The 24717-nt window shown below is 42.4% G+C and overlaps 1 protein-coding gene and 1 long non-coding RNA gene across 8 annotated transcripts in view; one reads left to right on the forward strand and one right to left on the reverse strand.

Moving 5' to 3' along the window:
- Positions 1–5076: 5076 nt before the first annotated feature.
- Positions 5077–24717, forward strand: part of DPYS (dihydropyrimidinase) — an 87430-nt gene continuing 67789 nt past the window's right edge. For 6 of the 7 annotated variants that reach the window (XR_007728139.1, XR_007728140.1, XR_007728137.1 and 3 more), the window contains exons 1-2: positions 5078–5463; positions 20963–21121. Coding sequence is in view for 3 of the 7 variants with exons in the window: in XM_050800698.1 (XP_050656655.1) it covers positions 5200–5463; positions 20963–21121 (423 nt within the window). In the remaining 4 variants the exon portion in view is untranslated. Of the gene's footprint in view, positions 5464–20962; positions 21122–24717 lie in introns of all 7 variants that reach the window. The other variant, XM_050800697.1, reaches the window with a different exon arrangement.
- Positions 9568–11391, reverse strand: LOC126960914 (uncharacterized). Its single transcript, XR_007728144.1, has 2 exons — positions 11077–11391; positions 9568–9914 (listed from the first exon to the last, which is right to left on the reverse strand). It is a non-coding gene; the product is annotated as an uncharacterized LOC126960914 (long non-coding RNA).

Below are 24717 nucleotides of genomic sequence, written 5' to 3' on the forward strand. Positions count from 1 at the left end.
ATCTGAGGCCCGGGTGTAGCCAGGATTTGGACGTGGCTTTGGAGCATGGAGTTGCATAATGGGTAAATTACAGCTTCCAGAAGGAAAGCCTTGCCTCCAACATTGACTGCCATGTGATCTTGGGCAAATCGTTTGACCTGAAAAGGCTCATCTGTTAAAGGTAAAACAGTACTTAGCTCAAAGAATTCTGAGGATTAAGTAAAATAATGCATATGAATAAACTTGGCCCAGTACTAACTTGATGTTAATAATGGACAAATCTCAGCTACTGTCACTGGTACTGTTATGTGGATTACCTCTTTTCTCCTTCTGCCCAGGAGTGGTGCTTCAGGGACAGTATCCACTGGAGTTGTGTAGTGGGCCAGCTCTCTCCACGGCCCCCCAGAGTCAGGGGAGACCATCCCTGCCTATCGTGCGTGTTAATTCTGAGCAGTGATTAAAATGTCATACCTGCTCTTCAGTATGAGGACTTTAAAACCAGTCCCACCAAGCATCACCGCCCCATCCCCAGGACTGTAGGTTTTACACTCTGTATGTAGTTCCTTTCCAAGGGGATCCACTTGGCCCCAGTGGAAGGACCAGGAATAAAATAGTTCTGAATCTAGAAGGCAAGTTTTCCTTGGTTCCCAATTCACTCATCTGAATCTGGGAAGAGTGTAATTCTAGGACTATACCAGGCACTCTCCATTCAGAGAATTGTAAAATTATAAAAGTGGGAAGGGTGGGTCTTACAAGCTTTTGCCAACCTAGCTGTGGAGGAGGCAGAGACCCTGAGCTGTTAAGTGACTTGCCCAAGCTCTCTGCAGAAGCATCAGATTACTATTAGATTAGATTACTATTTCCTCATTAAATTTTCTTCCACCCTTTCCATGCCATCTACCTTTCCCAACTCCCACTTTCATCACTGATTCAAGTATAAATACATTACCCTGCCAGGGAATTCTATCCCTCAGTGTCCAGGGAACTGGAGTTTCCACAGATGCTGGTGCATGTGCACTGCTTTGAGACGCCCAACTCTCCTTGCTCAGTCTCACTCATCCACCCTCACCATTCCTTCCCTGTGCCCCAGACGACTCTTCCATTTGGTGGAAACAACAGCCTAAAAACCTCTCCTAGCCCACAGGAGCCTGTAGCAGGAGTGGATAGGGTCAGGAGCAAAGAGAAGGCAAACTTGGCACCTCCAGGATAGCCGAAGACTGAAATACAACTGACCCTGGTGGACCCGTTTCTCAAAATCTCAACCATTCAGTGAAGGAAGTCACCTGCTTGCTCCTCCAGGCCTCTCTCCTGTAGACCATCAAGAACGGATGGGAGGCTCTTCTTGCCAAATCACCCTCACCTACACTTCCAGATAGATGTGTTTTCATGGGTTAAGCATTGACAGTCTTTGTAACCGTCATGTAAAATGCTTCTTTAAAACTTTGATTCCTCTGAGGAGTAATGTATTCTCAGACATCCTTGATATGTTCATCAATGCAACTGACTCTCTCCCCAGCAACAAAAATGAAGAACAGCAGGAGCTCTCCATCCCACCTTTATCCCAATGCCAACACTGTGTCCCCTGATTCTTGTTTACTGCCCATGGAGGGCCTGGAGTGTCTGGGTAAGGAGGAGGTACGGTAGGACAAAGAAAATGAAGGTGAGTGTGTGCTGAGAACAAATTTCCCCCACTGAGCAGGTTTGTCCAGGCTCAGCCACCTGCCCTGCAAGCTAGTGTGTGGGAATGATGGCCAGAAAGGGGCAAAGTCCCTTCTGTTCTGTGAGTTAACATTTCTCCCTAAAACTACCTCTCTTTTATTGCTGTCAGTGAATCTCAGTGAGCCATTTCCTCCCGCTTCGGTGACATTCTACAATCCCCCTTTTCTGATGAAAGTTTGAGTTAATTAAATGTGGGAAGTTTGTTTTGTGTTACGTTACAGGGCATTTCATGATGTAAACTGTCTAAGATAAAAGAAACCTTTGAAATCATTAATCTGGACAGTTTCAGAAAGGATGGCACAACTGCACTGACATCCAATCTTATTTTTCTAAGGTGGGGCTTACTTGTACAGCTTGTAGAAATTTCATTATGTTTATAATTACCCCTTTCACCCTTACACAAAGGTCCCTTGACAATAATTGCATAACCTCCTTGGGTTTCTTGTTCCTGGCTTGACAGCCAAATCTATGGAACTTTAAATTATTGATGCTTTCTAATTTTTAATTATTTTGAGGTTTGTGTAAGCTGAAGCTTTAAGAGATTTGGCAATAATAATACCTCACATTCCGCTATTGAAAATGCCATCTCTCAGGTCACATGTGACCACCTTGTCTCGAAACTTGAAGAAGGTATCTTCCCAGTGTCTGTCAGTGGAACCTGCAAGTGACAAAAGACTCAAATCAGCTTAAGCAAAAAGTGGAAAGTCCAGGGGAGGGGGCTTTAGGCATGGTGGGATTCAGGAACTCAGTGTCATGAGAAGCCAGCCTGTCTCCATCTCTCCTTCCTGTTCTTGATGTTGGCTCTGTTCACAGAAGGGCTATTTCTCTGTGTTGTCTACAAGGCTCCCAGAAGCCCCTTGTTTACACTCCCTAGGAGTCAAGTCCATGAGGAAAGAACAAGCCTCTTGTCTGCTCAACCTAAAAATAAGAAGTCTTGGGATCTGCACTCACTTCGTGGGCATGAGAAGTCAGCTTGGAGCGTGTGCCCATCCCTGTATCATCACTGTGGCTTGAGGATTCCCTGCCTTGATTGGAAGAGTCTAGGTGAGAGCTCAGTCGCAGAGCTACAGGTCCCATTGTTATGGGTGGGTCTTTGTTCTTAGAGCTCCCAAGATGGTGGTGGGCCGCTCCCAAGATGGTGGTGGGCCGCTCCCAAGATGGTGGTGGGCCGCTCCCAAGATGGCGGCAAGCCTTTTGTTCTCTGACCTGGGATTCTTGGCCTCATAGGTCCAAAGAATGGAACCTTCAGCCATGCAGTGAGTGTTATAGCTCTATTAGAAAACATGGGACACGGAAGAGAACCGTGGAACCTAACGACTAGTGTTCCGCTCGATTAGGACAAACCCGGGCACTTAGCCATGCAGGAACAATGGTGAGTCTCCAGCCTGAGCTACGCAGCAATGGGCACCTCGCTGGATCAGGAGCGCAGCGGACACCCTGCTGGATCCGGAGGGGTGGAAGTCAGCGGTGGGTCTGAGATGGCAGCAAACAGCAGTGGTGGACGGTGAGTAAAAGCTCAGGTGGAGCGGTAACAAACACAGACCAGAAGCCTGTGCAGTCAGTTGCAGATTTAATAGCGTGAAAACAGAGCTCCCATACAATAGGAGGGGACCCGAAGGAGGTTGCCGCTCCCTGCTGGAATGCCTGGGGTTATATCCTGATCATTGCCCCGCCCCCTGTGCTCTCAGGCGATATATGATTTGACTATTTCTTTACCTCCTGCTTTTAGCCTAATTTGTATTTTAGTGAGCCCTCTTTACTACCTGACTGGTCGGGTGTGAGCTAAGATACAAGCCCTGTGTTTAAAGGTAGGTGCGATCACCTTCCCCAACTAGGCTTAGGAATTTTTAGTCAGCCTAGGAAATCCAGCTAGTCCTGTGTCTCATCATCAGTTTCTCCAAAACAAGTGGTCTGAGACTTCAGGCAGAGGATTTCCCACCACAGAAATGCCAGTGACTATTAACAGAATAAGGATGAGAATACATGTCTGGTCAGCAGATGTCCACCCCACCTCCCCACAACCTTTCATAACCCTTCTGCAAGATTCCATCCTGTTGCCCTTCTTAAAATTCTGCATTCCTGTCTTCCATCACATAGACCTGTGGTCTCCCTTCTCTCTGACCACTCTGTCTCTTCTTCCTCCTCCTCCCCTATAAGCAAAGGGATGGTCCAGGATTCAGTGTAAGCCTATCCCTCGTAGCTTAATCACAGGGAGTGCATTCCTTCATCCTCTCTGTGCCTTTACACACTGTGTTCACTCTACCTGGAGTACCATGTCCTCTTTCCACCACTCATCTCTGCGTGTTCACATTCTCTGTATCCTAGTTCAAATATCTCTTCACAAATCTTCCATATCTGATTTCTTTAAGCCAGAAAGAAACTCACTCTTTCCTCTAAATTCTTATCTTTATCCCTTCTCAAATATATAATGTTCTGCTTTATATATTGAAATATGTATGTGTGTCACTGTTGGCTGTTGGCTACTTGAGGGTGGAAATGTGGTTTATCTTTCTCACTTAGCCCTCTAACCAATCCCCCAGTCAGCTTTGTAGTCCTTACAAAACCAATATTTAAGTGAATTTGCATGGTGCTTCCCACTTTATTAAGGTGTATTCACAGCCATCATCATATTTGCTTCTCAAAGCAAATCTGGAAGGCAAGAACAAGTATTACTCAGTTTTATATATGAGAAAACTGAGGAACCAAGAGAATAAAAGATTTAACTGAAGATCTCTAAACTGGTTTTGTGGAAAAGCTGGGAGTAGAAATTGAAATCTTTAGAGTTACAGTACCAGTTATTTTCCAAGAAACACTTGCTGATATGTGTTGTATCATTAAAATGTGGAGAATAGTTGGCACCAAGTCGTTTTATTTCAAATAGATTAAATATTTTACTCTGATCTTTCCCTGTGTTTGCCAATTACTGGGATTATATGATAATTTGCTCCTGGCTTAAGAACGTTTAAAAGGAAACCCAGATCGAGTGGCTCTGTTCTGGCTTGGGTGTGTTTGGGTATTTTTGTTGCTACTTCTGGTGATGGTTGTTGCTTTCCTTCTCCCTCTGGATCTGTCTTTTGGTACAAACACACCCCCAACCAAGGGAAGAATGAGGTGGATTTCTTTCCCTCAGGCGCCTAATCTTACGATGAAAAACGCATGTCCCTTTCTCTTAAAACTCCAAGATCTTTCCCTTCCAATGACTCCGAAGCCTGGGTGGATACCTCGACTCAGGGCGCAGAACACTTGGGATCTGAGTGTGAAAGGACCATGCGGACCTTTTCAATCCCGGCCTTTGGGCTCCAGCCCAGCCTTCCCGGGGGAGGAGCCGCATGTGCGGCCAGGTCATAAATCCGCCAGGCCGCTGTCCTCCGGATTTGCGGCCCGAGCCAGAGCTCGGGGGCTGTCGGTGGGAACTTTGCAGGAGGGCACCCCCAGCCCGGCCAGCCCAGCCCAGTCCCTGCGCGCATCCCGGGCCGGGTAGGACCCGGCGCGTCCCTTGCCATGGCGGCGCCCTCGCGGCTCCTGATCCGCGGGGGTCGCGTGGTCAACGACGACTTCTCCGAGGTGGCCGACGTGCTGGTGGAGGACGGCGTGGTGCGGGCGCTTGGGCACGATCTGCTGCCTCCCGGGGGCGCTCCTGTGGGGCTGCGGGTCCTCGACGCCGCCGGCAAACTCGTCTTGCCCGGAGGCATCGACACACACACGCACATGGAGTTCCCCTTCATGGGCTCGCGGTCCATCGACGACTTCCACCAGGGCACCAAGGTACCCGCCCCGCCGCGACCCCGCCCCGCGGTACCCACGGAGCCTCAGGCAGCCTCTCCAGCCGTCCCGGGGTCCCCAGCAGGGCCACCTCGCGCAGCGCGGTGCCGAGGGGCTGGGTGGGCGGGAAGGAGCGCGGCCCCGGCGGGTGTCAGAGGGGACTCAGATTCTCTTCGCTGGGGTCCCTTGCAGGCGCCCCTTCTGGGCAGCAGCCCAGCAGCCTTGGCTCAACCAGACGCCCTCGACTCCTCCCTTTGGTTAATTTGATGAGTTTAAGGCCATCCCCTTAACCTCATTTCTCTTTACCGCTTACTCCCCAAATCCCCCCGCCACCCCATTTTGATTGGTGTTCTGTGGCAGTCGGAAATCTTCCATACCTTCTTTAGAATCTTTTTTAAAAGTAGGCAGTCCCAGTCATTTCTTCCAACCATTTCGACCCATCCTTTATCCCCAGCCAAAACCAAATGAAAAATCCATTCACCTGGGAGTTACAGCCTTGACTCAAAGTGAGCAGTGTAGCGGGTGATGTATCTGAGTGGGCTAGATGCCCACTGTGTTCACGTTCCCGTCCCCTACCCTCTGCCCCCACTCCCACCCCCAGTAGAAAAAAATATAGCCCCGACCAGGGTTTAGAAGAAAAAGTATTCCGGAAACGACCTCGCAGCACTCACACACACCAACGCAGCCTCACAGGCTCTTTTCTCCATCCCACTTGTTCTGGGGACACAGCATTCTTGCTGCTGAAGTACCCATAGTTTTACTGATGTTGCGGGAGGGCAGTCAGATCACCACTCCCCAGGTGGAGGTAGGCTTGGGTTTCTCTAGATACAAAGGCCTAGAAGTTTGGGTCAATGAAAGGAAACTTACCAACCTTGTCCAACCTGCAGGCGGCACGCAGCCCAGGATGGCTTTGAATGTGGCCCAACACAAATTCATAAACTTTCTTAAAACATTATGAGATTTTTTTTCTTTTGCAATTTTTTTTCTTAGTTCATCAGCTGTCGTTAGTGTTAATATATTTTGTGTGTGGCCCAAGACAAGGGAAGCCAAAGATTGGACACCCCTGCAACATTTCCGCAAACCTCCTCAATGCAAGATCGAGAGACTAACAGAGCAGCTTTACAGGAACATAGAGTGAAAAATTCTATTCTCAGCACTTGGGCTAAAGTAAAGCCCACACCCTCCTTGAGTCCTGTGTTTTGAGCTGCCTTGGGAGAAATGGCTCCTTCCAAAGTGAAGGTGTATTGATACACTAAAGGCCTTGGCTTTTCACTTGGACCACACATTGATGTGTGAAACAAGTTGGGCTATTAAGTCCAGTGTATAGTAGGCTTCCTTCCTTCCTCGCTCCCTCTCTCCATCGCTCCCTCCCTTCCTTCTCCCCCCCACCCCCTCAATCCCTCTCTGTCTTTCTCTTCCCATGTTACTATGGACAGGCTGACGGTCTTTCAAAGCAGTTTTGGTGATAGCTACTTCATTCATATACTGATTTCTGACAGTTTTGCTCTCCTTACACTTCCCCCTCTCCAAGTTCCCCAATCCTCTATGATTGACAGGAATGTTTAACAGAAAAAAAGGAAGGCAGGTAGATTTGACCCAGAGAGAAAGATCTGGGCAAGCTGCTCAAATCGCCATTTGGAAAGCTTCTCCCTGATTACTAATTATCAACCTTTATCATTATGTCAATAAAGTCTTTTGTAGAACAGATCATTGTCTGCTTTAAAAATTGGCAAACTTTGTTTTGTGTATTCATTTTCCCTTTTGCTAAAAAGTAATATGCACTAAATTTGAATGAACTTATTTTTACATTTTAATGAATTTTTTAGCTATCAAAACAATATGTGATTATAGGAAACAATTGGAAAAATAATAGGAAAGTAAAAAGAAGAAAAACATTAATAATACTCTCCCTCTCAGTGACAGCCAATGTTTTGGTGCATTGCCTTTACATGTTTTAATATGCTCTATTTTACATAATTGAGATCATATTGTTCATGTGTCTGTGTGTGTACACCTGTATTTAAAATGTCAGAACTTGCAGTCATAGCACAAGCCCTTTCTGTTGTCATAGACTTATCATTAACGAAGTCCTTTGCTGATGGCAGGGCATCCCATTGAACACTCCCATCTGCAAGGTGGGGAGCTGCTATTTCTGACCACTAGCATCATTCTCCCTCTTATAGCTGAGCAGTAACTTTCATTCTCTTTCTGCCGTCCAGATGAAGCAGCAAATAAGAGAACTGGAATGCTGTGGGCAGGGGGCATTCCCTCTCTTTCTCAAGATTATCTTTGCATGCTCCAAGATCCTGGAAAGTGGGGTCTTCCTGGTCTTCTATCTGTTCCTTAGCCATTCTGGGATTCTCTAGTTTAGAGAGATTTACAATTCTTAACTGAGAATGTAGGTCCTTATGGGGTATAGTATGTTGTTGTCAACATCTCAAAGGATTTATCCACCAGCCGATCCTCTAAGCATTTCTGTACTTAAAAGTTGTGAAAACATTAAACAAAAACATGTTCTTCGTGAGTTTAGGATCTTAAGCAGAAAACGATATGGTCAGAGATACTAAGGTCAAAGGTTTAGCAAATACCAAATTCCTGTTGAATATTAAACAGTACTCACAAAGGGGCTGTGTTGCAATAGTCTACTTCAGAGTCAGTTGGTAGGATCCCAAAAGGTAACCACTGCCACCCCCAGAAACAACTGAGGCTTCATAAAGTGAACCAGATGGGGAAGTATAGATAAACATGAACATTACAGTATTGGCCTGAATTCTGGAAGAAGGGCATTATAGAGTTATTCTGTCTTCTTTCCTGGCCTTCACAATAATCCCCAAAGCAACGTTGGTGGGTGTTTGTTTTGGGGAGCTAGAGACAAAGATAGGCCTTTTGTAAATACTGGTTGTATGATATGTTAAACTTGAAAAACATCTTCTTATTTATACCTTTAAGTACCATCTATTTTATCAAGCGCATACCAGGCAATGTCATAAATTATGCATTATCTTCCAAAAATCCCAGATGTCATTGTCTACTTTTTTACAATTGAGGAAACTGAAGCCTAAGTTACTTGCCTAAGGTCTAAGGTTGTACACCTAGGGCTGTAACTGATCGAGTGACTCTTCAAATTCAGTACTGCCTGACCCATCGCTAAAGCTGTTACCTATTAATGTCTGTTCTTTTGAAAAAACATCTAATGTTCAGATTTGTCAGGGTGGCAAGTGATAGATGACAAAGCCGCATAAGTTGCATGTTAATGCGAAGCATCTTTTCTCGAAAATAGAGCAGAGTCATCCATAGAAAAGACAGTAGCTCTTCACTTTCCTAAAGCTAGAGGCAGTTAAGGTTATCAAAATAAATATACACTGCAGGTATTCGGTTTATAAGGCATTTGTATAATACATGCATTTATAGCCACATCATCTGTAAGGCTGCAGAAATGGACCTTAAGTACAGAAAAAACATAAAGTAAAAATGATATATTATGCTTTCAGGAGATGGGCCCCTAAAGGTTAGACCAATAGCTGTTTGCATTCTACATCCAGCAGGCTGATCATTTATAATACCTGACAAATAGAAAAGGATATTATTTCTGGTACTCTATTTATCGATCACTAGATTGTGATGGGACTCAATTTTAAAAACGAATATACATTAACTAAAGGTTATTTATTTCGTAAATCTAATTCATGTCAGAGATTGGTTTAAAGCCTGTAATTGATTAGCTTAATTACAGGTAAAAGCTTTCTGAAGTAACAAATGGAAATAATGTTCTGCTTTAAAGAAATCGTATTTCATTTTGTTGGTCTATACCAGATGTACAGTGGTCTTCAGATAATTCAATATCTATGAGGAAGGACAATGGAATTTTTTATTCAATAGGTAGTATGAATTCAATAAATTTGAAAGAATTGTGACTTTGCTTTTATTACATTCTGTGATAAGAGAATGAAGTATAAGAGTTTGGCAAGTTTTCAAATATACATAAATTTATATTCAGAGGTGTATGCAGGTCGGAGTGGGTGGAGTTGCATTAAAAACCCAGTAGTGTCAGCAGCTGGCAGGAGGAACATCTTTTTAAATATTGGGAAACCGTGCAACACACTTCTCTTTTTCTCTTTTCTTTTTTCTTTATTGTAAAGGACAAAAAGTTCTCAAAATTATTGAGAAAGGAAATTACATTATTTTGCTTTGAAACTTTTTGGTAAAATGCCATTGTGGTGATTACTTACAAGGCAGTGTAAGGCATGTGATTAAGCACACCACGCATTTACAGTTGTATTTATAGAGCTTCTGCAACTTATGGAAGAGCTGTGCTTCAAAAACCTTGGTTGCAAATCAAATCCCCTTTTCTATAGCTTTCCAGAGCTCCAGGCTGGGCTTCAGGAGCTGTATGGGCTGATTTTGTGACCTTGGGCAAGTAACTTCCTCTCTCAGGATTGTCAGCATTTTCTTATCTGTGAAATGAGGCATTGGTTAGATGAGCAATTCAAAAAGAGTTTCTTAAGTTATAAAAACAATATATACTTATCATCCAGACCTTAAGAAAATGCTGGCACATTGTAGTCACTCAATATGCATTAGTTAAATGAATTAACTGCTTTTTTAAAAAAGAAAAATGCAGACGAATATAAAGAAAAATAATATTTAAATCACCTATAATTTTAACATTTGGCTCCCTATCCTTCTAGATATTTCTTTTTTGGGGGGGACATATAAACAAACATTTGTTTCCTTCTACCAAATTGGGCATACTGATTGGAGTCAGCCTTGTTCATTAAACATTTCCCCCGTCCTTAAATACCACTGGATAATGTGATTTTGTGGCCGCATTATCCTCTCTGAGGCTGAGTCTCAGATCTCTCTCTCCAGCCTCCATATTCCTTAAGCATCAGGCCTCAATATCTGCCTGTCTCTAGATATCACAACCTGGATATCCCAGAAGCACCTCAAAACTCAGCATGTTCCAAACCAAACATGACCTCTCCTCCAAGTTTTAAACTCATTTTTCTTCCTGTTTCCCCAAACTTTGATGGTTCAGCTCTCATCTTCTCCATGATGAACATTTTGGTGATCTCCAGTTTTTTTCCACTATATCGCAATGCTGTGACAGACATCCTTATATGTAAATTATTGTTCACATTCTTGATGATTGCCTCAGAAATCATCCCTTAGAGTAAAATGCCTGGGCCAATGAGTATTAGACACATCTTAAAGGAGTTTAGTACATTCGTTCAAACTGCTCTTCAGTGTATATGCCCATTATCATCCCCATTTCACTGCATTCTGGTCGATATTGGATAATGACATTATTCTATTCTATTCTATTCTATTCTATTCTATTCTATTCTGTTCTATTCTATTTTATTCTATTTTATTGAGACGGGGTCTCATTCTCTCACCCGGGCTGGAATGCAGTGGTGCAATCTCAGCTCACAGCAGCCTCAATCTCCCAGGCTCAAGCAATCCTCCCACTTCAACCTCCCGAGTAGCTGGGACTGTAGGTGCATGCCACCATGCCCAGCTAATGTATTTTTTTGTTTTTTTTTTTTTTGTAGAGACAGGGTCTCACTATGCCCAGGCTGATCTCAAACTCCTGAGCTCAAGTGATCTACTCACCTCAGCCTCCTGAAGTGCTGGAATTAACAGGTGTGAGCCACTGTGCCCAGCCTGGATAATGACTTTTTAAAAAATCTATGTTAATTTCAGAGGAAAAACATAGCACTCCTTACTGTCTTTAAAAGATCATCTCTTTAATAACTGGTAAGGCTGAGCTTTGAACCATTGTGTTGTATTAGTAGTTCAGATGCTCCAGCTTTGAGGGTTTGTAATTCCGTGGTTTCCTTGAATGGCTATTTAATGATTACAAACTTAACCTTCAGACTAATCAGAAGAAGCACAAAAAAATCTCAAAGATTAACTGAAACCACTTGACGCTAACTAAAGTTTTGGTTCTGTTAAGGGTGTTGTGTGTTAGGAATCCTTTCACTGAACTTGGATTCCACAACTTGCCTTCTTTCAGCTTTGATATTCCATTGGCATGCTATTCACCTCCACCCCTTGTTTTCTCTCTCACATGTCTGGTCTGGGTGTTTTCAATGTCTGTATTAGTCTGTTCTCACACTGCTATAAAGAACTATTTGAGACAGGGTAATATTTAAAGAAAAGAGGTTCAATTGATTCACAGTTTCACAGGATGTACAGGAGGCATGACCGGAGAGGCCTCTGGAAGCTCAAGAGAACTCACTCATGAGATCAACAAGAGGGAAATATGCCCCCATGATTCAATCACCTCCCACATGGTCCCTCCCCCAACACTGGGGATTATAATTCAACATGAGATTTGGTTGGGGACACAGAGCCAGACGATACCAATGTCTGAGAGAGGTAGTCTAGAAATCAAGGTTTCCATGACGCTTCTGTCAGGGAGGAAAATCTTTTCCTTGACGCTCTTATGTTTAGTAATTGGGGGCCTGCAAATTAAACTGACAAAAGAGAGATTCACAAAAGAAAAGACTAATTAAAAAAATTCACATGCATATGTAGGAATTCACAGAAAAATGTGACTCAAGGAGGGGGCTAGATTTGGGGGATTATACACCATCTTTTTTTTTTTTTGAGACAGAGTCTCACTCTGTCACCCAGGCTGGAGTGCAGTGGTGCAGTCTCAGCTCACTGCAACCTCTGCCTCCCTGGTTCATGCCATTCTCCTGCCTCAGCCTCCCGAGTAGCTAGGACTACAGGCACCCGCCACCACGCCTGGGTAATTTTTTTGTATTTTTAGTAGAGATGGGGTTTCACCGTGTTAGCCAGGATGGTCTTGATCTCCTGACCTTGTGATCTGCCCACCTCGGCCTCCCAAAGTGTTGGGATAACAGGTGTGAGCCACTGCACCTGGACAAAATATGACTCAAAGAGGAGGCTAGATTTTGGGGGTTTTACACCATCTTAACAGAATAAGGGAAGGCGGAGCAGGCACTTGCAAAAAAACAAACAACTTCTTAATAGGGGACGGTCACAGGGAGAAAAGACACATAGGGAAACAAATGACTTTTAGAAAAGATAAATAGGCCCTTAGAAGGAGATATGGGACATATGATAGTTTTGTGACAATGTCTATTTAGGTATGGTGTCAGCTTCCAAGTCTCTAGTGATAAGTCAATCGTCTCTGGTATGAAACCCCTGGAGAGGGAATCTATGATAATTGAGGTCTTTGGGGAGGCTTTGCTTTATAGCAGATTTGGGACTTAAGGAAAACAAACAAAAAACAACACCTATTCTCAAATATCTGGAGCTCAAAATAATCTTTATGCTACAGTGGCATATTCTAGAGCCTCAACTGCCATCTACTATGGAATAATCCCAAACTAAGGATTTTTCAAGTTGGCTGTTAGGTTCCATTAATTTAGTCAACAGGTATTTCTTGGAAACCCACTAAGTGCCAGGCATTGTGGCTGGTGCAGAGGTTATAGAGATGAAAACCATGGTATTCGTTCTCAGTGGTAAACAGACTAGAGGCATATGGGTCTCTAATCTGTCTGGACTTTGATAATAAATTTTATATAGTAAGTTTGAGCTTTATAGACTGTGCTTTGATGATTGTGACAATTTTTTAGTAAACATGTGAGGTCAGTGACATCTGGCATTTTCCCCTTTGCTGAGTCATCAGTCACAGTGGCCTGCATCACCTGGTTGTGTTTCTGAGCTGCTTACTTGGCTGACAAGTGAGCCTGGGCAACTGCCCAGTATCTATGCCTCAACACTGCTTTGTGCTTTCTTCTCACATGTCAAGTAACAAGTTGAGAAAGGACACTTCAATTTTTCTGTTATGTTTCATTGCACCTAACAGGGAAACTGCATTATATAGTGATAGTCATGGATGAGTTCCTGAGCCTGAGGATCTGTTTTTCACACATGAAAGCAAAGACCTTAAAATTCACCTGAAAGTAAAACAAAATGTAATCTTTTTTAGAAGTCAAGAAGTTATTTGAGGCATAGATACAGAAATAAATTAAAATTGTGTTTGTTAAAAGTCCTAGTTAACACTGATTTGGTAACGAACTTTGGAAAACCTGAGCATTCAGCCTTCAGATGTGGTCTGCGTTGACATTCCATATTAATATTTTCATAGAAGGATCTAGGAAACTCCAGGACCAGGACTAGCAATATTTTTGGGAAATGACATTTCACACTAACACGCAACTTACACAGGTTTCCCAGTTTGCTATTGGAAAAGTGAACCATCATAATTATTCCATCTCTTAACTTTTGGGGAAATTCACTGGTCCTTCTCTTCCTTTCCCCTTCAAACATTTAGAGAATATTCATGTGCCAGGTACTGCAATGGGCACAGAACATACAGAGATGAAACAACATTGATTAAATCAGAATCTCTGGGGAATGGAGTAAATGCTTTCTGTATTATTCCAGCATGATCCAGGGTTAAGAATTGCTTGGACTCAGCACAGGAATGGGTAGAGGAGGGAAGAACATGAATGATGTCTCTCTCTGAAATGGGAAAGAACTCAGGTCTCCTAAGAGAGGCAGGGACAGAGTCAGTGGAGCGGAGTGAATGAGTTGAGAGGGAACAACTCAATAGAGAGCTTTGGAGAAAGCTAAAGTTCAGGTCATGCAGGATCTTATGGGTTGAGCAACAATTGCTTTTTCTCCATCTTCAGAGCAAAGAGAACTCAGTAAAAGACGGGAAGTGGCAGATATGGCTGGGCAGACATATAGTAGGTATACCTCCTACCTTGGAGTTGTGTTCATGTTGTTGCTCTGAGGATTTTCTGGGGACTGAACTCTGGTTGCTCACAGTGGTAATCTACTCATTAACACACCCTCTTTATGGCCCTCTTCCTTTCTGTTTTCCCTCCCTTCTCCTTTCTTCACTGTGCTAGCCCTGTGGGAAGATGATGGTGGCACCAGGCAGTAGAGGTGAAGATGCAGGAGTGGAGAGGCTCCTGGAGTTCATAGGAGACAGCCTCCAGGGTCTTGTTGATATATTGGATTTGGGGATACAGGGAAGAAAAGTGGGTGTCAAGCATAACTCTTAAGTTTCTGGTGGGATGGATGATAGTGTGGTTAATATTCCAAACTTAGGGAGGCAAGAAGCCAAGCGTGGACAGGAATGTGCAAGACATCTTTACAAAGCTGAGTGTGCTTCTGGATTTCGGACAGACGTTGGGATCATGAAACTTGTTTTCATAGGTTTCAATGATTGTGAGAGAGTTAGAAATTCAGCCACGAACTTTTCTCCCTAAGGCTCAAACGTACTGTTGGGTTTCTTTTTGTTTTACTTGGGTAGTGCGGGTTCTGTGATGGATTTTAGTGAAACAAAGTCACTTGTTTTAGGATAAGCTTAGAAATAAAAATTTGGTGGCACCATAAAAGGGGAGAAAATGCATTTGAATACAGTAGTGTACCCTGAATCACAGTTTCAATTTCTGCAGTTACTTGAGGTCAACTATAGTCCAAAAATCTTAAGCAGAAAATTCCAGAAATAAACAATCATGAGTTTTAAATTGTACAACATCCTGAGTAGTGTGATGAAATCTCAAGACATCCTGCTCCATCCTACCTGGGACTGGGACGTGAGTCCTCCCTTTGTCCAGTGCATCATGCTGTAGATGCTCTCTGCCCATCACTCACTTAGTAGTTGGCTCAGTTATCAGGTCAACTGTCACAGTATTGCAGTGCTTGTGGCCACCCACAAGTCACCCTTATTTTACTTCATAATGGCCCCAAAGTGCAAGAGCAATGCTGGTTATTTGTTCTATTTTTTATTAGTTATTGCTGTTAATCTCTTACTGTGCCCAATGATAAATTAAACTTTATCATAGGTATGTACATATAGGAAAAAACATAGCATATGTAGGGTTCAATACTATCCTCAGTTTCAGGCATCCACTGGGGGTCTTGGAATGTATCCCTCTTGGATAAGAGATAACTACTGTACTTTCAGTAATAATTTATGATGGAATATTCTTAAACAAAATCTTGTGTAACATTATGACCCACTGTTAGAGTTTATCTCAATTTCTGTTCCACTGCATTTCTTCTGGAAGCAGCATGGGCTCCCCTGTCCCCTAAAAGAGTTTTTTAAATAAATTGGAAGGTTTACAAGGAAGAACAGCAAAAGTAATTAGGAGCTGAAATAATTGATTTGTGAGCCAAGATTAGAAAAGCTAAATCCATTTTGTTTGGCTAACTGACAAATAAAAATGGAAAGAAGTCAATTAGGAATAAAAGCAAAGGAAATAACTAGGCTTCATGTAGCTATTTGAGAGAAATTCAGCCCCAGCCATCCTTTCCGATTCAATACAGCTTCTCCAAACTCATTCCCAGTCTGGGGTTGAGAAGAAGGAGATAAAAATGGGGTAAGAAACAGAACAAGAAGAAGCAAAAGATAAGTGGCTGTTCCTCTCCTCTCTCTTTCCTGCTCCTAGTTAATTAGGAAGGTGGAACATTTGTGATCAACCCTCATTTAAGAGCTTTCAAATTGTAGCCCCAAGAATTTTCATTTGCTTTAGTGTTAGAAGAGTGGCCCTTTGACTATCATATCTTCAATCTGGTAAGAAGACCATCAACAGCTCTGTCTATTTAATTTATACACCATATATAGTCATGTGTCACTTAATAGCTGGAATACATTCTGAGAAATGTGCCATTAGGCAAATGTGTGGTTGTGAGACCATCATAGAGTGTACTTACACAAACCTAGATGGTAGAGCCTACTACACACCTAGGCTATATGCTATGACCTGTGGCTTATAGGCTACAAACCTGTTCAGTAGTTACTCTACTGAATACCATAGGCAATCACAATAATAAATGTGTATTTAAACATTGCTAAACATAAAAAAGGTACAGTAGAAATATGGTACTGTGATCTTATGAGGCCACCATCATATATGTGGTCCTGTCATTGATCAAAACACCATATGGTACATGACTGTACATATATATGCCTTGTGTCATATATTTATATGTAAGATATTTTTCATATAAAAATTCTGATTTTAATAGAAAGTTTAGAAAACATTGAAAATAAATTTTAAGTAGGGGAAAATTTAAATGGCCTGGAATTATACCACCCAGAACCAGCCACTGTAAACATTTTATCTTGGCTCAGTGTGGTTTTGTGTTCGTGCTGAGTATTGGTATGTTCCGAAGCATGTTATTGTGGCTCATGTTGTCATGTCTGGCTTCTGTCTCCCTGACCATTCCGGCCAATCTCGGGACCCCTGTGGCATCTTCTACCAGGTCACTCCTACATTTTCTCCTAGTCTTGTATGCTCTTTGGAAACAGGTCTGTATGTCTTCCTGTCTGCAAATGCCACCAGGTGGACACGTCCCCAGGCACCTCACTCTCAGAATGTTCCACACTTCATTCACATCCCTCCTAAGTGCAGATCATGCTCCTCCTCCTCTGTCCACTTGCCTGCCATCTTCTCACTCATCCTAGTCAAATCGCCTCACCTGACTCCCTTCACAACTAAAAACAGTCATTGCCCTGTCTTTCTCCTCTGGGACCACCACTTTATATGGTCCCCAGTCACCTTAATTCTGCCCTTTAACACTTTCTGCTGAGCTGCTACCTCTTCCCCCCAGATCTTCTTCCTCAGAGCCCCTCCTCATGCAGTTCACATTTCCTGGAGGCTCAGGCTCTAGGGCCTGATGACTCAGGTTCCAACCCTGCCATTGTTCCTTGCTGGCTATGAGACTTTGGCCAGGTTATTGATGGTTCTATATTCAGTTTATTTTTTCTTTATTTTACTTTAAGTTCTGGGATACATGTGTATAATGTGCAGGTTTGTTACATAAGTATACATGTGCCATGGTGGTTTGCTGCACCCATCAACCCGTCATCTAGGTTTTCTGCATTCAGTTTTCACCACTCTAAAATGGAGTTAACCATAGCACCTACTGTAGAGCTCTTGAGATGGTTAAAATATGCAAAACATTGGAGTAGTTCCTAGAGCATCATGGTGCACAAAAACAGCATCACAACACTTGCTGTGAGTCAGATATTATTACACTTAATTGGAAACTTCCACGTGTATGTCCTAATCCTGATTGAAATCCAAGCCATCTCTGATCTGAGTTGATCTTTCTCTCCTCTGAATTCCCAGTCATCTTTTCTCTGTACCCCTTTTAGGGAGCTTAGCGAATTTTACCTCCCTTTAGCGATTTTTATACTACTGTTTATACTACTGTTTATTATAAAAGTAGACTTGCTACCTGTTATTACAATATTTCTGCTTCTCCTATAAACACCCTGAGGGCAGAATCATTGCCTAATTATTTGTGTAATCTACCACTTCCTTTGCTACATATAATGGCTTGGATGTGTAGACCTTTTCTGGTTTTATGGAGATAGAATCCACCTACAATACAATTCGGCCATTTAAAGCGTATAGGACAATGGCTTTTAGTGTATTCACAGAGTTGTGCAAGCATCACCATAATCAATTGTAGAATACCTTTTGGTTTGTTTGTTTGTTTTGAGATGGAGTTTTGCTCTTGTCACCCAGGCTGGAGTGCAGTGGCACTTTCTCGGCTCACTGCAACCTCTGCCTCCCAGGTTCAAGCAATTTTCCTGCCTCAGCCTCCCTACTAGCTGGGATTATAGGCACCCACCACCATGCCCAGCTAATTTTTGTATTTTTAGTAGAGATGGGGTTTCACCATGTTGGCCAGGCTTGTCTCGAACTCCTGACCTCAGGTGATCCACCTACCTCAGCCTCCCAAAGTGCTGGGATTACAGGCGTGAGCCACCGTGCCTGGCCAGAACACTTTTGATATTCCCAAAAGAAACACCATACCCTTTAGCTATCACCTTGGACTCTCCTCATTCCACCCAGTCCCAGACAACCACTGTTCCACTTGCTCTAATGGATTTGCCTCTTCTGGACATTTCATATAAGTAGAATCACACAATATATAATCTTTGTGACTGGCTTCTTTCACTTAGCATCATATTTTCAAACTTCACCCATGTCATAGTGTATGTCAGTACTTCATTTTCTTTTATGGTAAAATACTATCCCATTGTATGACTATATTAGATTTTATTTATCCATTCATGAGTCGATGGATATTGTATTGTTTTGCTTGTATAGTTTCTACTTTTTGGCTATCATGGATCATGCTGCTGTGAATATTTGTGTGCAAGTTTTTATGAGAACATGTTTTCATTTCTCTTGGCTATAGGCCTAGGAGTGGAATTGCTTGGTCCTGTGGTAACTCTATCTTTAACTGTGAGAGGAGCTCCAAACTGTTTTCCAAAGTGGCTGTGCCATTTTACGTTCCCACCAGCTGTTTATCTAGTTTCTCCACATCCTGTGTATGGTAGATTTTAATAGGGAAAGAATAGAAAGAATAGTTCTTTAAGCTTGATTTTCTAGTTCAGTAGATGCTAAAAGAGGACTTTCTTCTAACGCTTTAATTAACAGCAGACTCTATTAGAAAAATGTCCTTCATCCTCAAGGGATGTCTTGTCATACTGGGAAGACACTTTAAGAAGGAAGAAGGTAAGAAGATTAATCTGTATTCAAATAAAAATACAAAGCCTGAGGATTTTTTTTTCCTAGTATTTTCATTACATCAATAGGGTTTTCTTAAGAAATGCAAATATGTATGATTTTGCCACAGATAAGGCAGTGTTATTTAAAGGTGGAGACAATGTACCAGATCCTGTACGAAAAGTGAAATTTTGAGAGCAAAAAGAATTGGAGTGGGGTCAAGTAACTTAAGGAAAAATAAAAATCTATTGAAGTAAGCAAGAAAAGTGGGGGTAGAATAGAGTTGGCATATCAGGTAGGACATGGGGGCATCCGGTATGTCTGGAGGCCACTGGGGGAGGGTGGCGGGGGCTGGAAAGAGAGGCAGAGGCACTGCCCCTTCCTGTGTTATAACATGACCACATGTCTGGTGATGAGATAACACGATATAGTCAAGATGGAAAAATTCCTAATCCTGAAATAGTAGTGCTCAATTCATAAAGCACTTACCATGAATCAAACTCTGTACTAAGCACTTTATTTTTATTTATTTGTTTATTTTTGAGACAGGGTCTCTCTCTGCTGCCCAGGCTTGCATGCAGTGGTACAATCACAGCTCACTGCATCCTCGAACTCCCAGGCTCAAGTGATCCTTTCATCTCAGTCTACCAAGTAGCTAGGACTGCAGGCATGTGTCACTATGCCTGGCTAATTTCTCAATTTTGTAGAGATGGGCTTTTCACCGTGTTGCCCAGGCTAGTCTTGAACTCCTGGGCTCAAGCTCTCCTCCCACCTCAGCCTCCTAGAGCGCTGAGATTACAGGCATGAGCCAAGGCGCCTGGACCTAAGCATTCTGTATACATTACCTCAGTTTAATCCTCCTATCAAGCCTGTGGTTTAGGTACAATTGTCCTCACTTTGCAGATGGCGAATTAAAGGCACACGGAGGTTAAGAAATTGCTCAGATGACCACAGCGAATAAGTGTTGATGCTGAGCTTTGTGCCCTGGTGCCCGTGAGCCTCCCAGGTCCATGGTCTAAGCCACTGTGCCAGCATCCCTCCTGTCTATGTTTTCTTCACCTACAGTGTCTGAATACAACAATTAAAAACAATGAACCATCTTGTGATTTTAGCTTAATTGAAATCAATGTAAATAATTCGTCAAAGGCATGTGATTTAGTAACAGTTTTAAAATTAGCAGTGATGTAATGTAATATAATGTGCTAAGGGGTATATTGCAAGTTGAGGCAGAATGCGGGGATTTATAGACCATGTTATGAAGATTCCAGTTTGTGCAGAGGCAGGGAGAAGCACTCAGTTTTCATCTTTGGAATCCAGTGATCACATTTGTGCTTTGGAAATATCTCTCTCGTTGCAATGAGGGGTTTGTATTGGAGGGAATGGGAGATGAAGATCAATCAGGACTCTTACAATAGTTAAGGTGAGGAATGAGAAGGATCTGAACTAAGACCAGGGCGGTAGCAGTGGACAGAGGGACAGGTGCAAATCTAAGATAAAGGGGTCACCAGTTGGTTTCTGGGAATGGAGGCAAGACCGGAACCATGTAAGTCTCCCAGGATTCTGAGAGGACCACAGGACAGTTAGAGATACAGTTCATCAGGATGGATTCTAATAAAATGGAATTTTATAATAATGAATATCGCTTCTCAAGAACAAAAATGTGTGCATTTTTTCCACTTTTCCATTTTGATTTTTCTTTACAATCCTCACTCTGTTTTCTTTGAGTCAAAGCCATTTTCGTCTTATCAGATATGACATTCTTTTTGCAGAAGCAATTCCAGCAGGTTTAATAGTTTAAACTTAATTTATGAAAAGTCTATTCATGCCCTTCTGGGTCATTTAAACAGGCAGCATCTTTTTGCAGTTTCCTGGACCCATGGAGTTTGCCCAAGTGCTTACAAATGCACATTGTTCAAGATGATAAATGACTTAACTAGGAAATTGATAGCTAATTTGTTGAAAACCTTTTATGATTCCAGGCTGCTCTCGCAGGAGGCACCACCATGATTATTGATTTCGCCATTCCTCAGAAAGGTGGCTCCCTCATTGAGGCCTTCGAGACCTGGCGAAGCTGGGCTGATCCCAAAGTTTGCTGTGACTACAGCCTTCACATGGCAGTGACGTGGTGGAGTGACCAGGTAAATCACCTGAATTTCAATGTGTTCCCATTGTCCTCTTGTCCTCACTCTGCACAAGAGCAAGAAACTGGTGATGTTGATTGCTTCCGAGATAACTGGAGGACAGAATTGGCAGGAAGACTTTTCATTGCATATTCTTTTGTATCTTTTGAATTTTTAATTCTGCAAAGTATTATCAATTTTAAAAACTAAATTAAAAAATCATATAAAGACAATAGGATAAATCTTTTACACTCATTCATAACAGCTTCTCTTAATATTTAATTGATGAATCATCAATGCTTTAAGTGTAGTGTTTAATATACTGATTTCTCTTTTTCTTAAATTCAATATCCCCAGAATCTTTTAAACAGTATTTTCCCACAGGTTAGAACTTCAATAAAAAATGTTTAATTTCTCAAAAAAAAATCAAGGAAATTCTAAATTTAGAATTCTCTAGAACTAGAAGCCTGCCTTCCCACTCATGAGCCTTCTTTTAGAGAGGAAGGGACAGACCTGGACTGTTTCCAGAGTCTTCTCCTAGCAGTATCTTGACCGAGTGATCTTCCTGCTCTGCTAATGTTACTACCTGGCCAGACCATTTCATAATAGAGCTTAAAGCAACCTTCCATACCCACTAATTGCCCAGGGCATGGCAGAAATAACATGATTTAGATAGAAAAGAAAGTTTGAGAGATGTTAAAATATGTTGATTTCCTCCCACATAAATTTGTGTGTGAATTTTGGAAGAAATTTTTACTTGGAATTTAAATTGCAACATGTTTTTCCACATTTCCCTTAATTCAGCAATCTTTTTACCAGAAAGAGTTCACCATTAGGACATAGTCTCACGTCCCCCACAAACTCGGGCTTTAGACTGCAAGTTAATCAAAAACAAATATCAATCTTTAACAGGTAGTTCAGCAAACATAATAGCAAGGTTTATAGTCCACAGCTAAAGTTAGTTTTTCTTATGCCTTTTTAGTGATGCATCTGAACTCTTATGCTTTTAGGATCATCCCTCCTTCCCTTCCCTCCCCTCCCCTCCCCTCCCTTCTCTTCTTTTACCTCCCTCCCTCCCTGCCTCCCTTCCTCTCTTCCTTCTGTCTTCTTCTCTTTCCTCCCTCCCTTCCTTCCCTGTCTTCATTTTCCTATTCTCTTATTTTAAAGATGGAGCAAAGGTGATGGTGTTTGTCCTTATCAGTGCTTCTCACACTTTAGTATGCAAAGAGTCACCTGGTAAACCTTGCTAAAATGCAGATTGCAGATTCTGTTCAGGGGGGTTATTTGTTTTCTAGGGCTCCTGTAACCCTAGCAAACAGAATGTACGACAAACAGAATGGCTTAAACAACAGACATTGACGGCCTCCCAGTTGTGGAGGCCAGAAGCCTGAGATTTAGGGGTCAGCAGGGTTGGTTCCGCCTGAGGGCTCTGAGGGAGAACCTGTTCCGTTCCTCTCTCCTAACTTCTGGTAGTTTGCTGACAACCTTTGGCGTTCCTTGTCTTGTTGAAGCATCACCCCAATCTCTGCCTTCATCTTCCTATGATGTTCTCCCCGTGGCAGGTCTGCATCCCAGTTTCCACCTGATATAAGGGCACCAGTTACACTGAATAAAGCCCATGTGCTCATGTCCTCATCTTAACTAGTTACATCTGCACAGACTCTATTTCCAAACAAGGGGTTAGGACTTCAACATATGAATTTTGAGGTCACACAAGTCAACCCATAGCAGTAGGTTAGGGGCAGATGGGACCCGAGATTCTGCATTTCTAGCAAGCAACCAGGTGACGCTGCTGCTGCTGGTTCAGGTGCCACACTTTTGGAGGAGCAAGGCTGAAGCTAATATCCTTGCAAGTTGTATAATGAGACTCTTGCATGGATGTGGATGGCAGGGATGATTAATGAGGGCTCTTCTACTCAGAGAGCAAAAGATATTTCATGTAAGCAGTGCAGATCATAATCCCCTTTGGAAGCCCATCATGTGAATATGCTAACAATGTTTTAAGCATTTTTTTTTCTGACTATAAAACTAATGTACTCATTGTAAAAAATTAGAAACTGTTGGGGGAAAAAAATGAGGTGCACTGTCCCATGTTCTGTCCCTCCCAATCTAACTTGAGCACATTCCATCGCTTGTCCACTCTCAATATTTTGGTGCTTTTTTCTATATTAATTAAGTAGTAATTAATTTATTCAATAAATAGTTATTGAGTGGACACTATGCACCAGGCACTGTTCCAGGACACGTCAGTGGACAAGCCTCACAAGGCCCCTTCTCTCATGGGGCTGAAATCCTAGTGGGGTAGACAGGTGATCAGTCCTTACTGCTTTGCTGGGGGATAAGCACCATCAAGAAAAGGGAGGGACATTTCCAAGGAAATAAACAGTGATAGTAATGAGTAAATTCACGTGTAATATCATTCTTAAACTTTGCTGACTCAATAGAATTACACTGCTTTATTTTGCACTTTTTAGTTACTAGGAAGTTTATTTCTTGCATGTGTTATTAGTCATTTTATTACTCCATGAATGGTTGGCAACATTTTTCAACATGTTTTTCTTATCAAATTGAAAGAACTTTTATTAGCTAAGAGCAATAATTCTATGCTCGTTACGTTTTTCATTGTGTGTGTATGTGTGGGTGGGTGGGTGTGGGTGTGTTTTAACATATAGAAGTTCAAACAGTCTTATTTGGTCAAATCTATGAGTTTTTCCTTTCAAATTTTTGATCCTTATTGAGACTTGAATCTGACCTACAAAAGCAATTATTGAGGCCGGGTGCGGTGGCTCACGCCTGTAATTCCAACACTTTGGGAGGCCAAGGTGGGCGGATCACTTGAGGTCAGGAATTCAAGACCAGCCTGGCCAACATGGCAAAACCCTATCCCTATTAAAAATACAAAAATTAGCTGGGCATGGTGGTGCATGCCTGTAATCTCAGCTACTCAGGAGGCTGAGGCAGGAGAATCACTTGAACCTGGGAGGGGAGGTTGCAGTGAACCAGGATTATGCCACTGCACTCCAGCCTAGGCAACAAAGCAAGACTCTGTCTCAAAAAAAAAAAAAAAAAAAAAAAGAAAAGAAAAAAAGGAGCAATTATTGAGATAGCTTTGATATTAACTTGCCCCTGACCCCTGGCAACCCTGAAGGCCTCTGAGCTTCCAACAGGTCCAGAGTCGAGTCTCCAGCTCTCACCTCCTAGGAGCTACCAATGGGTCCCATGCCCGCTACGGCTGGCTCTACAGCGACACCCTGAGCTTGTGCTTTCTCAGGCATGCTTGGGTCCATCTGCATCTTCTACTTCCTCCTTCTAAGAACTCCACCTATGGCTTTCAGATTTGAACCTGAATCTTTACCTCACATTAATGTTCATTCCTGCTGGATCCATGATTGCTTCTGTTGCTGCCAACCTGGCTTCAAGGTCATTTTCTAGAATAATTTTCTCGAATTGGGAGATAGATGCAGAGAATTTTATATCCAAGTACAGAAATAAAGTATTTTGGAAAAAGCTGTTCACTTTTTCATGATTTAAAAGTATGAGAGCAGCAGCAGTTTATCAGATGAAATGGGGTATAACCTTGGAGAAAGATCAAGGCCTTGATTGCATTTTTGTGG

This window comes from Macaca thibetana, chromosome 8 (genome assembly GCF_024542745.1).
Source record: "Macaca thibetana thibetana isolate TM-01 chromosome 8, ASM2454274v1, whole genome shotgun sequence".
Classification (NCBI taxonomy): Eukaryota; Metazoa; Chordata; class Mammalia; order Primates; family Cercopithecidae; genus Macaca; species Macaca thibetana.